Source organism: Prunus persica, chromosome G3, assembly GCF_000346465.2.
Source record: "Prunus persica cultivar Lovell chromosome G3, Prunus_persica_NCBIv2, whole genome shotgun sequence".
NCBI classification, from domain to species: Eukaryota; Viridiplantae; Streptophyta; class Magnoliopsida; order Rosales; family Rosaceae; genus Prunus; species Prunus persica.
Genome location: NC_034011.1, coordinates 2,204,212 through 2,219,888, shown reverse-complemented (window position 1 = coordinate 2,219,888; position 15,677 = coordinate 2,204,212). Strand labels below are relative to the sequence as shown.

General features: G+C 38.9%; 2 protein-coding genes across 5 annotated transcripts; both read right to left on the bottom strand.

Annotated features, from left to right (window-relative positions):
* Positions 5,196-10,262, bottom strand: LOC18783444 (uncharacterized protein C630.12). Of its 4 annotated transcripts, none has more exons than XM_007215823.2 (11): positions 9,784-10,262; positions 9,346-9,481; positions 8,114-8,210; positions 7,472-7,531; positions 7,287-7,387; positions 7,058-7,092; positions 6,901-6,958; positions 6,714-6,788; positions 6,486-6,643; positions 6,131-6,391; positions 5,196-5,712 (listed from the first exon to the last, which is right to left on the bottom strand). In XM_007215823.2, exons 1-11 carry the CDS (start codon positions 10,146-10,148, stop codon positions 5,475-5,477), a joined length of 1,584 nt encoding a protein of 527 aa, XP_007215885.1. In that variant the 5' UTR covers positions 10,149-10,262; the 3' UTR covers positions 5,196-5,474. The 4 variants fall into 4 exon arrangements, with proteins under 4 accessions (XP_007215885.1, XP_020414477.1, XP_020414478.1 ...); XM_020558888.1 differs by having other exon boundaries at positions 5,196-5,715; positions 8,114-8,213; positions 9,784-10,260; XM_020558889.1 differs by having other exon boundaries at positions 8,114-8,213; positions 9,784-10,260.
* LOC18783392 (tyrosine-sulfated glycopeptide receptor 1) lies at positions 11,203-15,677 on the bottom strand. The gene has a single exon (XM_020558887.1). The coding sequence runs from the start codon at positions 14,626-14,628 to the stop codon at positions 11,410-11,412; it is 3,219 nt and encodes a 1,072-aa protein (XP_020414476.1). The 5' UTR covers positions 14,629-15,677; the 3' UTR covers positions 11,203-11,409.

Here is a 15,677-nt window from a genome sequence, read left to right as displayed (position 1 = left end):
CATCTTGATGGCACCTAGTATTGATTGTTAGCCTAAACTCTAATAAAGTAATCAATTATTGCATTAGGGTTATGCATGACCATTGACCACCTGTATGAGTAGGTGCGTTCCAATTTGTATTTGGACTCTGTTTTTTCAGAGGACTTTTATCATGCCATTGAAGGAGGCTTTCAAGTTTTGTTAGGTTCAGACATTATCAAATCTATCATCAACAAGCAAAAACACACTGTTTGTCATTTCTCTTCTGCGTGGCATGCACAAAAGAAAAAAACCCAATTGAATGCCTTGCCCCGACCAGCTGATGTATTTGTTGTTAATCATTTCCATTTAATTAAGCCAGCATCGAATCTCACTACATATTGTTTTTAGCCAATAATTAATGTATTCTATAGACTATACCTATGCTGCATATGCATAATATTCTTTTGTTCCACCTTAAAAGAGCATTTAAAACTTGCTTGTGAACATTTCATCTTCACCTAAAAATAAAAAATAAAAACAAGAGTGTTACAAACACACGTGCCCAGATTCACTTTCTCTATCATACACAAAAACTTCTCCTCTTTTCTTATTCTCCTCTTTACTAACTTCAAAAAAAAAAATGTAGTAACATGTGGTTATTCCGAATTTTATCTAATAACGTAGGTTCAGATTAAATATGCACATACCCTCTTTTCGGATGAAGATGATACGAATTGTCCATAAAATTACTGTAAATTTGCAAGATGAATAGTAGTTCTTTTTACGTATATCTAATCACGATCGTTTAATACGTTAAGTAAAATAAGAAAAAATATATGGTAAAAACTCCGTATGATTTTCGGACGCATTTTTAACCCTTGCATCTTAACAGGTTTGTTTTTTCCTTACTAGGTTATAGATTGTGTGATCTAATCAACAATGATCATGATAGATTCCACCCCCCCAAAAAAAAAAAAAAAACCGGTGCGAATTCAACATAAAACCAAACCCATTGGTCCTTAGCAATTAGCGGGAAGAAGTCTTACTTTGGGCTAATGGGCTTAGCTGAGAGGACTACGGGATCTACACTTTTGCTATTTTTTGGGCTTAGCATATTGGGCACATCAATCCTACGAACCAGGTTTGCTATCAAATCTTTCGTCGAAATTGAGGCGAATTCTGTCACTAGTTGGATCTTTGCATTGTCAACGATGATGCTTATCTTATTTTGTTTTACAAATGACAGAAGAGATTTGCAAATTAAGAGAGAGTCATCCACATCCCAACTATTAGTTAGTATGAGACTCTATTTAACCAATGAGATTCACATTTAAAAACAGTTGGCAATCACTCACGCGCACGTAAACGATTAACAATAACATTTAGGATATCAGAATACATATATTTTAGATTGTCCATGACATTTCTTTTCATAAAATTACACTACATTTTAGATTGTCCAACCATCTACTCTAGTAGGAACAAAGCTAGCCTATTAAGACATCCTCCTTGTACCAAATACAAGGTGCTACAAAACAGGTCAATGATTATTTTGTTTGAAGAGTACACAACTTTGTACTAGTAGAATACGAAAAACCAGTCTCATTAACAACGGTGCTTAAGTAATAAATCTAATTAGTTAATCATACTATTTTTGTCCTGGTACAAGATTAAGTTAACAGGCTGGGGGTGATGGCTACTTGTAATATACTCTACTACTTTAAGATATACATTGCATGAGGATATAATATTTTCCATGGCATTTTCCCCTTCACAAGTTAGGAAGGCATGTTCCTCGAAGGAACAATCAAACCCTCTTTGGATCTTCTTCATGTTCCATCGAATTTGGTACTCAAGCTAGCTATCAGTAAAAGAGCAAGCACTATTCAGTTCCCCCTCCATCTTTGCCAAAACTCCATAAAATCGAAGTTCGATTTTCTACAAATTTACGAACCAATTTGAAGCCCTTTAGATTTGATTCAAATGAAGTTAGATTATGAAACCAATCACATGGTTCCTTCTCTAGTTTTGAAACTAACCCTTCGAGCCAAATATAAAGGGCCGGCTTTGGTTTGGTCTTGCTAAAAATATGACATGTTATGTTGATGGTCAATTTTGGTTAAAAGTATGACATATAATGTTGATCAGATCAAATAAATATTGCAAATTCAAACATTGCATCCTTAACTAACAGTCTATATGACAATAAAGAATTACTCTATATACACATCGTTTTGAACCATTAAAAAGAAATTTAGACTTAAATCATGCTAATTAGCATCATATATTTACTAGATCGTTGAACAGCCTTACATATCTATTGAGATTGGGGTTGTCTGCATTGGCCAGCTAACCCCAATGTGATATTTGGAGAGAATATGGATCCGGACACCAAATCTGAAATTCACCTAAGGTAAGATTTGCCACTTCAAGTGAATTAAATGATTGTAAAATATTCGATTCAAAAATTAGTTGACCCCTTATTTAATTGAAAAGTCCATGAAGCCTCCATATATATTTACTAGCCAGCAGCCCACATATCACATCATCTAAGATTTGTTATATAGATAGACATGCAATTGGCAGCACTGTAGACACATGACCGAATAGGATCATGTACAGCTAGCTTCAACCTATACAGCTAGCTATTAATTAAGCTTGTTTCACCTAAGATTATATAATTAGTTCCTAATCTCATTTCAATTGAGCTAAATTAATCAACCAATCAGGCTTTGCTAGTAGTTGTCTCCACTTGGTTCAATAATGTCTCATGTTCGACTGACATGAATGCGAAGACGATATATATATTTCTAATGAGTTCGATACCTAATTGTGATAAGTTATGTTGCAGATGTATTGTTATCTTTTAAAAATATATGTGTAAATATTGTATCGTTAGTCATATGTTCATAGTTTATTGGGATATTGGGATGTGTGACGACTAATACGGTAGATGAGAATGCTAGAATCCAACCAAACCAACGTACCTCAGAATTGAGGTCAGATTGCCGGTCTCTGGTTCCCAATACCACATCCCCTTGCCTTGTCTTGATTAAGCAGCCCTCCTGTTTTCAAGTTTTCATGCCACACCTTTGCCACTTTTCTAATCAATCTCTCACTTCAACTCCACACTCCAACCAACCTACGTTACTCTGCTGAAATTTATAAACAAGTCCCTTCCCTACTTTAATATTACTTTGAACCCCGCGTTCACTCCCCCTTCTTGCATAGAAAACTATGCTGCTGAGGCTGCATATCCCTCAGTTTCCGAGCCTGACCATGTTCACTCCCTTCCTTCAAACTTCAGCCAACCCCATGCATTTTCAAATTGTATATATACTTCAACCCTCCTTAACCTACACAACTCCCTCTTAGCTCTCCTGAGCTCTGTCTTCTTTTTTTGATCTTTTTTTTCTTTTTCTTTTTCTTTTTCTTTTTCAACATCGTCAGCTACCAGCAATCAGCCATGGATATGGTTCAAGTGCAATGCAACAAGGGTGGATCATCATCAGTCACAGCCAAGGCTCATGCAAAGCGAAGCCGGCATGGGTTTAGCAGGAAATGTGCTGCCTTGGTGAAGGAGCAACGTGCTCGTATTTACATCTTGCGCCGCTGTGCCACCATGCTCCTTTGCTGGTACATTCAAGGAGATGATTAGCTAGCAACCTTCTCTACTCACCTTCATATTCCATGAAACTAATTGTCTGAATCTGTCATATGTGACTTTCTTCTCAGAACAATGTGTATGAGATTACACTTGCATACATATATTGTGAGAGGAATATCGTATATATGACGGGTTCATACAAGAATTACTCACTCAACCTCACCACCTGGTCTCTTGCTTTTAACTTTTTCCCTTATACCTACACTACCCTACTCCATGAAAGGATGCCTGTTTCTGCTGGTCTGGTTGGTTTTAACTGTTGTGTGGGTTATCTTCTACTTGCTCTAGAGTGCCAACTCTATTTTTTTACCTGATTTGGGACCAACCCAATTAGGTTTTTGGAGCACAGAAGAGGTTTATGCCCACACTCTTGCTTTTTAACTAGCTGGATCTTTCAAGCATGGACACTGATGTAAGCTGACATGGAGTCGTCTCTGTATCTGAAAGGCTGTTTGATTGGCTCATGTTGCTTCAAGAGTCAATATTATTACAACTACTACCACTGGTGTATGCTTTTTTCTCTTTGCTGTTTTTTTCTTCTCCTCCGTTTTTCCTTTTCCCCTCATTTCTTTTGAGTGGGAGAAAATGTTTTCACCCTTCTTGTCAATGTGGGGGGTTAAATAAAGCTTGTAATATAATGGGTTTGCAGGGGATGCTGCTGATAGACCACTTGCTATGTAGCATGCAATAATTTCTAGTTGCCAAGCTTGAAATGATGCATTGGCCAGAAAAGATAAGAATTTGTAATTGTGGGTTGTGCAATGATTGTGTTTAAAATTAAAATGTGACCTTAATTAGATAAGTTGACTCAACACTCTCAATTACAACTTTATAATTGCCTGCATTAGGAGAGATTCTGTGACTCTAAACACAAGGTATGAAATCCACAACTATAAGCAGTAAGTTCTGCATCCATTCTTGCACCCCACTCTTAACACACAAGGTATGAAAATCCACTAGAAACAGCAAGTTCCACATTCATTCCATGCTTGTGACCCCACTCACCACAAGATACAATTAGATATGCTGTTAAGTTGAGGAAAGTATGTGGAGTCAATCAATACATGAGTATGTCCTTCCACTTCCACTCTAGAAGCCAAAATATGGCAACCCAGGTGTAAGAGGACGGGCACATTGCCTTGGCCAATTGGCCTAACCCGCATTTGCAATGAGCGTGCTCTTTATAATGCCTGACAATATATATAGCGAGTCGAAACAATGATTTTCCTGTTCTGCCATACTATCTGAATCTTCAACTACCAATCATGTTTTCAAGATAATGCAGGCTTCCTCGATTATGTGATTGGACTTGATCATTAATCCTATTTAAACTAACCACCAGTGTAATTAATCTTGCCCTTATTTGTACCGATTCCATCATCACGGTTTAAAAATTCCTCAGACGCTATCAATTGGATTTAGAAGAAAAATAACAATAATCATATTATTTTCTCCGATAACTAGCATCTGGTAATTTACTTATTTTCCTTTCTACTAGTACGATTGAGGTTCTGTTGTCATTACATTTCTGTTTGAACTTTGTCTAAGCCAAAATTTGCTAAAGCTGTTGTTCAAATTTCAAAAGGATATGCTGATAAAAGTGAATGAGGTTTCTTTATATAACATAAACTAAGATCCTGATCCAGTTTACATCCCTTTCACTCAATAAATGAAACACTTCCATTTACCACTCAAAAGTACAAAAGCATGATGGGATCAGATCATGGACATCAGATCAAAGCGATAAAGATTCACCTGATTAACTTCCAGATGGGAGCTATACTTTGACATGCATGGTATTCCTTTTTTGTATAATGCAGAGCCCACTGAATGTGCAAATTGGATGTTATTGGTCAATCCAGTCCTTGAAAAGTAACATCACATAGAGAGGTACATTTACTGCAGCGATGATTATGACCATTCTAAATGTCCGCACCAATCTTTTGATCACTCTCTTTGTCCATGATCTGCTTGCTCTAGGCAGTAATTTTGCCATAGCATCGGTGTCGGTGTCTGCATTCACAGTGACCTCTATCTCCTGGGAACTATTCTTTCTCACTGTGGGCCGCATCACAGCAGTGCCTCTGCTACAAAATAATGAAAGAATGTAAAGCAAATGTAATAATAAATCAATGGACAGAACAGTAATATAAATAACTACCAAAGTCTAATTGAGGGTAAAATAGATCCCTTGTAAAATGAATTGAAGTGCACATTGTAAAGCAACTAATGGAGCTTCCCATAATCACTTATGTAGTCTATATCAACCCACCACACAACCATTGTGTCCTTTTCAAGGCCCACTAATACCATTTGTCACCATCCTATGAACGCACTTGTTACATGGACACAATACTCCAAAAAGACTACTGTGGGGCTACCCATAATAGCTTATATAGCTCGCACTGAATCAACACCCAACTGATGTGGGACTCAATATATATAATTACACAGCCGCATACAAATAGAAACAGGGCATGCAAATGTAGCACAGAAACAAACCTTTCTACTAAATTTTTCTCGCTTGTACGTGCAATAGGAGAGCTCAAGGCTTTCTTGACAAGATGCATTGATCCTTCTGCATCCCAAATCATCTCATACTCACAATTTAGATCTTCATTTTTCTCTTTTGTTCTACTTCTGATGCTGCTTATTAGTTGTTTTCCAAGCCCCATTAAATCACTAAAATGATGCCCAACACTAACACCACTGGATGGCCAAAGCAGGAGGGCAAGGAGGGTCAAAGCAAATAGAGAGAGGTACCTGGAAATTTGAGAAAAGACAAGTAAGAAGTAGGAACAAAAACGAACTGAAAAGCTTAGCATACAAATCTACACACAACAATATGGAGAGTTACCATATGTAAATGTGTGTTTGCATAGGAAGAAAGCACGGCTGGGTTAAGATTGCCTCTTCAGCATTGGATGCAGTTGAAGGTACAAAATTACTAGTAGACACTAACATGAAAGACGGATACAAGTTTCCCTGCTGCCAACTTACTGTCCCTACAGTGTACTGAAAGGTATTATCAATAATATATCAAGCCCTGGTAAGAGTTATATATGCAAACACATTGGGTGCTTACCTCCCCCACAGGCCCATATTTTGACTCATGGATCACATGGCACTGATCATGATCATGACCAGATAAAACAAGTACCTGTAAACAATGAACAACCAAGGTACAACTTGAATCCAAGGTGCAATGGACAATGGACAAACAAGTACCATCTCATGGAAAAGATGCATCACAGAGAGAAAAGAGAAATTACCGGCTGAATTGAATCCAATAAGTATTTTGATGATTCCTCTGTAATGTAATTCTGATACCTGTACAATGGTAATAATTGTCAAACACCAACCAAACTTGCAAGTTAATTTAGTTTTATGATATCAATTTAAAAAAACACAAGAGAAGAAGAAGCTTACACTACTTCTTGACCATCAGCAGAGCGCACAATCCGCTAAACATTTGAAATAAGGAATTAAAAAAATCAAATTAAAAGAACCTCGTGAGTTTATATACTGAGAGAAAATTCAACATCTACAAACCCATTACAATAAGGTGAAATGCACTAGAAAGTATAATGCCAATAATATACGTACAAAGATATACTTTGCTTAAGTCTTGCCCCAATAAAATGCAATAAATCCGTACCTGGTTGATGATTTCTGAATTACGATTGGGGCCACAGTCTGTCCAATCTTGTCGGTACAATGGAATATGGGTCAACAAAACCCTTGGATATGCTTGAACATCTACAACGATGTAAATAATTAGATGAATTAGTTCAATAAATGATGTGCAAAGTTAACAACATACAATGAGCATATATCATATACCCATGGAGATATTCTTGATAAAATCATGAGTAGAGGAAGTCAGAATTCCTTGAGGATTTCCTGCACATGATACATACACGAGATTAATTGTTTTAAATGGACATTAGTAAAACTCAATATGCACCCATTTAAATGCAATTGCAATTACAGTGGCCACCATACAGAAAAGAAACTGCAGTTGTTCAGTCCAATTCCCTATTAGAGATTTAAATTTCAACTAAATCAAGCATGATTTGACTCCTTTGTAACAAGAAAACTTCTTCTAGAGTACCTCCTGATATACCCTATGCACACAGGAAATTTAAAATACGCCCCTACTATTTCAAGTGATTTTAATAATAACTTAAAAACCAAAAATCGTATGTGTGTTCTTCTAATTGGTTCCCAATTTTACTCTCATTTTCTTCTTCCAAGTTCCAATCAATCCACTCTCATCCCACATAAGCTACCTTATCAGCTTTCTTACCATATCAAGCAATCTTGCTTCACTATATTACACTTTATGCAGTAAATCGTGACAGTTTGATGCAGGAAAGAGGAAAGGTAATCCAAATATATATATATATATACACACACAGAGAGATTTACAGGAACAAAACAGAAAAACGATAAAAACATGCAGGATGTTGTTTGCATGCATACCATCAATAGTTTGAGCGTCAATGGCAATAAACTCCACTTTTCCAACTGCAAATCGATAGTTTCTGCTACCAAATTCCTTTTCATATCGTTTGATTGCCTGCTACAACCATATAAGAAACTATTTAATTATAAAGCAGTAAATATGATTAAAAGATGATAAAATTGCTGAAAGGGCGTCAATTAAAATTTAGTCCATGACAAGATTTTATTACACCATAATAAGCACAACTCAAAAAGTCATCAACCAGAATTTGTAAAAACATGCAGATAGCCAAAATACAGCTTAAATTCCATACATACTTGACAAATGAGACCTTCCTCAGAGTCAGAAACAGAAAACCATGCATAAAAACAAATATGGAACATTCAGGATATACTTGCAGGATACAATTTGATAGAGGTGAAGTTATTATTGCACACAGTTTCATTTTCATAACATTCTAAGACCACCTCTCAGTCACAAGCATACTCATCCAGTTCTAATATTCCCACGGGTTCTCTTTTCATTTGTCAAATTTCAACATACCTCTTTCCTCATTTCACATGGAATTTCCTTTAACATACTCACAGACATACATTGAAATATACATGCATTTCTATACATGTGTCATGACTGTAGATTGTAAAAACCTTATCTTACTTTTAGGAATTCACTCAGACACATGGTCTTGATCATACTGAGGCCTTTTCTCCTGTGGCCAGATCTCGCCGATCTAAGTGAAATAGTTTACATGGCTCAATGCCACGTGAAAATCAGTTAGCTAATATCTTTACTAAGACCTTCAAAAGCATGGTTAAAATCTTTTTGCTGATGTCTTCTCTCCAGCTTGAGGGGAGTCTCATTAGTATAAACTGCAAACATCCTTCTTAGCTTATCTTTCGGGGTGATCTCTAGGACTGATTGAGCTGATTTCTAGGGGTACTGATTGAGCCAAAACGAAACTTGAGCGCTAATTTCTAGGAATAGTTGTTGATCTTTTCATGTATGGTTTCTCTATAGAACTATGCACATTACTCAGTTCAATCAGGGATATATGATATTCTTCTCCCTTTCTAAATCTTCCTTTCAACATTATGTGTGCAATACTTATTTGCTCATGCACACAGAAACACACACACACACACGGAGATGTTTTTATCCATGCACACAAGCGCACAAGACAACAAAATAACTAGAATAGCTCTAGACCAAAAACTTAGGGTATCATTTAATGGCAACATAACAAAAGTACCTCTGCCCTACGAGAGTGGAGAATTCCATAGCCAATGTCATGGTTTCCAGAAAGGTAGTAAACTGGGATATTTGAATATCTTTCATGCGCACTCAGGGAAAAAATATGTTTGAGACGGCTTAAAGATTCCTTCCACCTAATCAAGCAACAAACGTCAATGCCATTCTACAGCAGATAGCAAATACATTGCATTAGTTTACTACCAATCTAAGATTAGAAGAAGAAGAGGCTAACTGAAGCAAACCCCAAGTAACAATTTTTATAGGACACCCAACAATTCTGAGCTCATTTCCATGTTAAATCACATGATGAAGCTAGAAAATACACTAAAACATTGAAAAAAACCAAGTGCATTGCATAGAAGCGGCAAAAACCCAACTTTTATTTGAAATTGAAAAGAGAAAACAAAAGAAGAGAAATTTGCAGTGCCTTACTTACTCTTCATCCGAAAGATAAGGACCGCCATCGAAATAATCACCTAAAAAGAAAATAACATCGGGCTGCAGAGGAAGCACAGATTGATGAAAGGCTCTGCGCATGAACAAGTCGGCGAAGAACTGAGCCAATTCGAGAGCAAGTGATTTTGGGGGAAGAGGAAGCGAGGTTCTGTCCATGAGCTGTGGGTCTGTGAGGACCGCCACTTTGACATAATCGCGGTCAACCATGGAAGAAGAAGCGTTGTTGCTCTGATGAGGCCATGAACAAGACCCGAGAGAGGGCCTCCAGAAGGCCACCATCTCGCCATAGAGGAGAGTCACCGCCCATATCACGCAGAGCAGCCCTGTGAGCTCCGCCTGCTTCATCTCTCTCTCTCTCTCTCTCTCCACTGTTTATGGTGGACTCATTTTCTGTCCTGTTTTTCTTTCCTTTTTCAGATTTCGGTCCTTCAGTTTCGTATTTTTAGATTCCAACAGATCTATGTCTTCAACCCCAAAAAATAAAAATAAATTTTTTTTTACCCTGACGGTAAAGCAAGAGAGTTTGACTAATCGTTTTTATGTTTTTTAAATGGCATCTCGCCAAGTGAGTTGGGTCCACTAATGGGGTGTAGTGTAATGAAAAATGACATTGACTTGATACGAGAAAACCTCCTATCTTTTCTAACTTTGGGGAAAAAAAAAAAGTGAGTTGGGTGGGGATGAATTTAACTTACTGTGTTGTTCAAGAAAAAAATAGTAATGTAAAGCATTAACTGTTTTATCACATTAGGCTTTCAAAATCAGATTTTTATTTTTATTTTTTTTGTACAAAATTAATGACTCACCAAGCATTTGCCACATGTTATGCTGGAGTGGTGTTTGTACACCTCCAGAGGTCAGTGTTTAAGCAGATTGATATTTGCCTCCCCCCACACTCTTCATGATGTCTGCCTCATGAGGTTGACAATTGTGCCATAAATAAATCAGTCTTAAGCACTAAGCAGCTTGCTGTTCCTTGTGCATGTGATCTTCATGCAATGCATGTGTTATATTTGACCTAGAGTTTTTCCCCAAAACTCAGGCTCTAATTTAATCCATATATCTTATGAAGGAGGGATAAAAAACAGTTCAGCAAACATTGCAGTTCACTGGATTATCTAGACAAGGAAAAGAACATAGTAACTTGCCAGACCAATTAAGGATTCATGTCGAAAATTTCGGTTTGAACTTTGAATCATAGATGACGACATAATCAACATATGCATCGCCGGAACATCATATAATTTGTAGTTTGTAGTCCAGATTCAGACAATTAGTGTTATGCATAGATGAACCACCTCTAGATTTTTCCTTTATTTGAGAAGGGGAACTGAATAGTTTCAATTCACAGAGGTCTCACAAAAGCCCTCTTGAAACTATGCATCAGCAGGTGTCATTTGAGATTTTGTGAAATCTTTTTTATATATATACTTATGTACTGGGAGGCTCAAAATTAACAAGCAAACCGCTTGACTATAGCTGCCTCATAGATCTGTAAAGCAAAATATCATTTACACAAGTGATTTTGTGAAAGTCTGCAATAATAAACCCAAATATTTATGTGCAAGTATACATATAAATACTTTCTTAGGAAATTTGTTTTTCCTCACTGGTCTTTATTTTGGTGTTGGTGGGATGTCCCTACATTTTTCAGCCAATCGACAACTTCCTTGATGGTTGGTCTCTTAAGAGGGTTCTGGTTGACACACATGCAAGCCACGTCAAGCACCTGCAGCATCTCTTCGTCAAAGCCCTTCCCTCTCAGGAGAGGATCAAAAACTTCCTCTGGTTTGCCCTCTCTCCTCATTTGCTGCACCCAGCCAACCAACTCTCTCGATGCCCTTGGCTTGCATACCTCGAAAGGCCTTTTTCCGGTTAGCAGCTCAAGCATGACAACCCCAAAACTGTACATATCTCCTCTCAATGTGGCCACCCATGCTTGTCCATACTCTGGAGGAATGTAACCAAGGGTACCAACAAGCTCAGTTGTAACATGAGTCTGGTACGGAAGAATCAACCGGGACAACCCAAAATCAGCAACATGTGCTTGAAATTTATCATCCAGGAGGATGTTGCTGGACTTGATATCACGATGCACAATGTGTGGCTCACATATTTGGTGCATGTAAGCCAACCCGCAGCCTGCTCCCTGTGCTATCTTCAGTCGAGTTTGCCAATCTAACTGGGAAGCACCATCAGCTTTCTCATGCAACCAGTAATCCAGACTTCCATTCTCCATATAGGAATATATTAACAGGCGAACACCATCATGCACACAATAGCCTTGCAGAGAAACAAGATTCTCATGTTGGGCAGTGGACAAAGCCTCAACTTCTGCTTTGAATTCCCTTTCCATCAGACCCAAGTCTCCTGAGAGTTTCTTAACAGCTAGCCTGGTCCCATTTGGGAATGTTGCTCTGTAAACCAGACCAAAACCTCCACAGCCAATGATGTTTGCTTGATTGAAATCGTCAGTTGCCTTTAAGATTTCAGTTATAGTAAGATCCTTGATTTCATTGGTATTGGTTGGGAACACTATGACTAGGCTGGTATCCTTGTCAAGCTCAGGAGTAACAGCAGTGGCTGAATGGCTAGACATTGTGTCAAAATCCATCTTGTCAGTATCTCCTCCTGGAATGATCCTTCTCTTAGACAACATCCACACTACTAGCATAACAACAATAAATACAATGCCAAAACAGATCCCAGAGGTGAGTCCAATAAGAAGATTTTTGTTAGACCTTCGAGAAGCAGCCGGTGATAATGGTTGAGGACATGTGCGATGCACAGTTGGAGGACCACATAAGCCCGGATTCCCTTCAAAGCTGGACATGGTAAAAGTATCAAACTGACCTCCAGATGGTACAAGTCCCTGAAGATCATTGTATGCCACACTGAAGGAAGACAAGAAATGCAGACCTTTGAGAGAAACAGGGATTTCACCGGATAGATTGTTATAGGAAAGATCCAATTTCTCTAAGTTAGTGAGGTTAGAAATCTGATCTGGGATGCTGCCAGAGAATTTGTTATGACTAAGGTCCAACACATGAATAAACTTCAATCGGCCAATCTCAATGGGGATACTGCCATTAAGGCTGTTGTTACTCAAATATATGGCTGGGGGGAGGTTGGACAGTTGGTTGTACTGCTGATCAGTAGCATTATTGGGCCTCACAAATAGTGGCAACTCTAAATAACTTCTGTCCACCTTATCACTGGCCTCTTTCGATGTCAAAACTGGCATCCCACAGAGGTCATTAGGAAATCCGCCTTGAAGGAGGTTATTGGACAAATCAATGTAGAAAAGGTTGGGCAGACTAGCCAACCAACCGGGAAGAGAACCAGTTATAAGATTAAATGACAGGTCCAAGGCTTGAAGGTTTTTAAGCTTGGCTAGCCAGGTGGGTACTTGACCTGTGAATTGGCAACCCCCAAGAGAAAAAACCCGAAGGCTTTGGAATCCATCTAGGTCTCCTAGGCTTTTATCATCTGGCACAGGCTCAAACAGAAAATTATTGGACAAGATCAGAGTGGTCAGGTTCTTGCAACCCTTTAGAATCCTAAGAGCCCCAGTGGCATTTGTCATGTTGTTGGTAGAGACGGAGAGGAAAGCCAAGGATTCTAATGCAACTATTTCAGGTGATATCTGACCTGTGAGCTGATTCCCGGCCAATCTAATAGCTGTTAGTGACTTGCAAGAGTAGAGGCTTTTGGGGAACTCACCAGTGAAGTTGTTGTTGCCAAGGTCCAGAGTGGTGAGGCGTTGGAGAGGGGAGAAGTTGAAGGAAGAGAGGTCTCCAGTCAAGTTGTTGACCCTCAAATTCAAAGCAGACAGCTTTGTACTGTTGGCGAGAGATAGAGGTAAGGGGCCTGTGAGGTTGTTGTCGTGGAGCAGCAGATTTTCCAACCTGGAAAGGCTACCAATTTGGCTGGGGATTGGCCCAGAGAACTGGTTTGAAAAGATCTCCAGGATCTGGAGATTGGTGAGGTTCATGATACCATCGTTGATGGGTCCTGTAAGACTATTGACAGGCAGAGAGAGCTGTCGGAGATCAGCAAGGTTGAAAATTTCATCAGGGAGAGAACCAGAGAGGCTATTGAAGCCTGCACGGAAAACTTGGAGCTTGGAACATAATCCGATTCCAGGGGGAATTGTGTCATTGAGTTTGTTGTAGGACAAGTCCAAGAAGGTAAGGGATGTGTGGTTGCTACCATTGTCGATGGGTATCGACCCGGAAAAGCTGTTGTTGCTGACATTGAAAATGGACACCGATGGGGCAAGGATCGAAGATGGGATTGTTCCATTGAAGAAATTGCTAGACAAGTTCAGAACCTGAAGCTGACTGATTTTATTTGAAGGTGGTAGACGGCCAATGAGACGATTGAAGCTCAAGTCAATGACTTGGAGACTAGAGAGAGATGAAAACAAATCTTCAGGGAGAAAACCCGGGAAAGAATTGTGGGAAAGATTGAGGTGGGTGAGATGGGTGAGGTTTGTGATTGATGAATTGATGACACCAGTTAAGCCTCTCCTAGGCAGCCATAGCCGGACGACACGTCCTTGATCATCTGGGCCGCAGGTTATTCCTTCCCAAAGGCAACAGTCAGTGGAAGAAGACCAATTCAAATTCAATGGTGCCTGGAGAGCCAAGGACAATAGAGCGTCCTGATCGAGCTGGTTACAAGCAGCAGAAGCAGAGCAAGGAAGAAGAAGAAGAATGAAAACCCACTGACCCAAAAAGAGATGAGGAAGGAAGGTTGGTATTATTGTTGGGACCTTCTGCTTCTTCTTGTCGTGTTTCATCGGAACAAGAGAAGAAGACATGAAGACTCTCTCTTTCTCTTTCTCTAACTCTCTCACTCAATCATACACAACAACATGCTGTAACACATATCACCATCAGCATCATCACAATCTATTGGAACCATATAAATTGGTAGAAGCAGCACCAATCTACCAAAATCCTACAGGTGTTTGAATAAATGCGTGAGAGAGCTAGCTAGCTAGCCAAGCTAACCTGGTACAGAAAGATTGGGTTTTTGGGGATTGCAGCAAAAACCCAATTGAGCACTTGACCCAGAGAAACAAAGACACGGAGAGGTTGGGTTGGGGGAGCTGCTGTGCCTATGTGAAGACAACTGACGTTGACATGGAAGAGACGATAATAATAATAAATCGCAGGAAGAAGCGTTTACTTTGTGGGCGGCTGGTAGTGGCTGTTGGTGTTGTTGGTGCTGTTGGACATTTTCTAATCTTGTAATCATGATGATGGCGATGATGATGATGATCCTTCACCACAAGAGCTTAGCGTGTATAGTAGGATTAGGATATTCACATATCAAAGGCAAAAGCTTTCTTTTTTCATTTTTTTTTCTTTTTCAAATATTCGTTTCAGCACTTGCCCATTATTTATCTTCTTCTTCTTCTTTTTCTTTTTTCTTTTTTCTCTTCTCTCTTTCTCGACGTCTTCGGTTGCTTTGCTTGGCTTGGCTTGCCGCTTAAGCCCGACAGAGAGACTGAGGAGGACACCGATAAGCTAACGCAGCAAATGGGTTTTGAGTCCGGCAAGTGACAGATAGGAGATTTAGGGTTGGTTGGTTGGTCAATTTGGTAAATGATGGGGTTTGGAATCTTTCAGATTGTTGGAGAGAGAGAGAGGCAGTCAAGGTTACAAGTGGCAGGTCAAGTAGTAAGAAACTAGGGATTTGGAAAAAGAATTGGGGCAAAATGCACACAGCATGATTTTTTTCTTTCTTTTGAACCCACGCAAGTGGGAGTTATTTGAGGATATTTACACTTTAGCAGATGAATTAGCACACTCATCAACTAACCAATATTTTGAGAGGAGAAAATATAGAATACTAACTTTTTCA

Coding starts and splice junctions, on each gene's coding strand:
- LOC18783444 (XM_020558888.1), bottom strand. CDS start 10,148: ATGAAGCAGGCGGAGCTCACAGGGCTGCTCTGCGTGATATGGGCGGTG. Junction 6,392..6,485: donor CAAACACACATTTACATATG/GTAACTCTCCAT, acceptor TCAAATTTCCAG/GTACCTCTCTCTATTTGCTT. Junction 5,716..6,130: donor GAGAAAAATTTAGTAGAAAG/GTTTGTTTCTGT, acceptor ATTATTTTGTAG/CAGAGGCACTGCTGTGATGC.
- LOC18783392 (XM_020558887.1), bottom strand. CDS start 14,628: ATGTCTTCTTCTCTTGTTCCGATGAAACACGACAAGAAGAAGCAGAAG.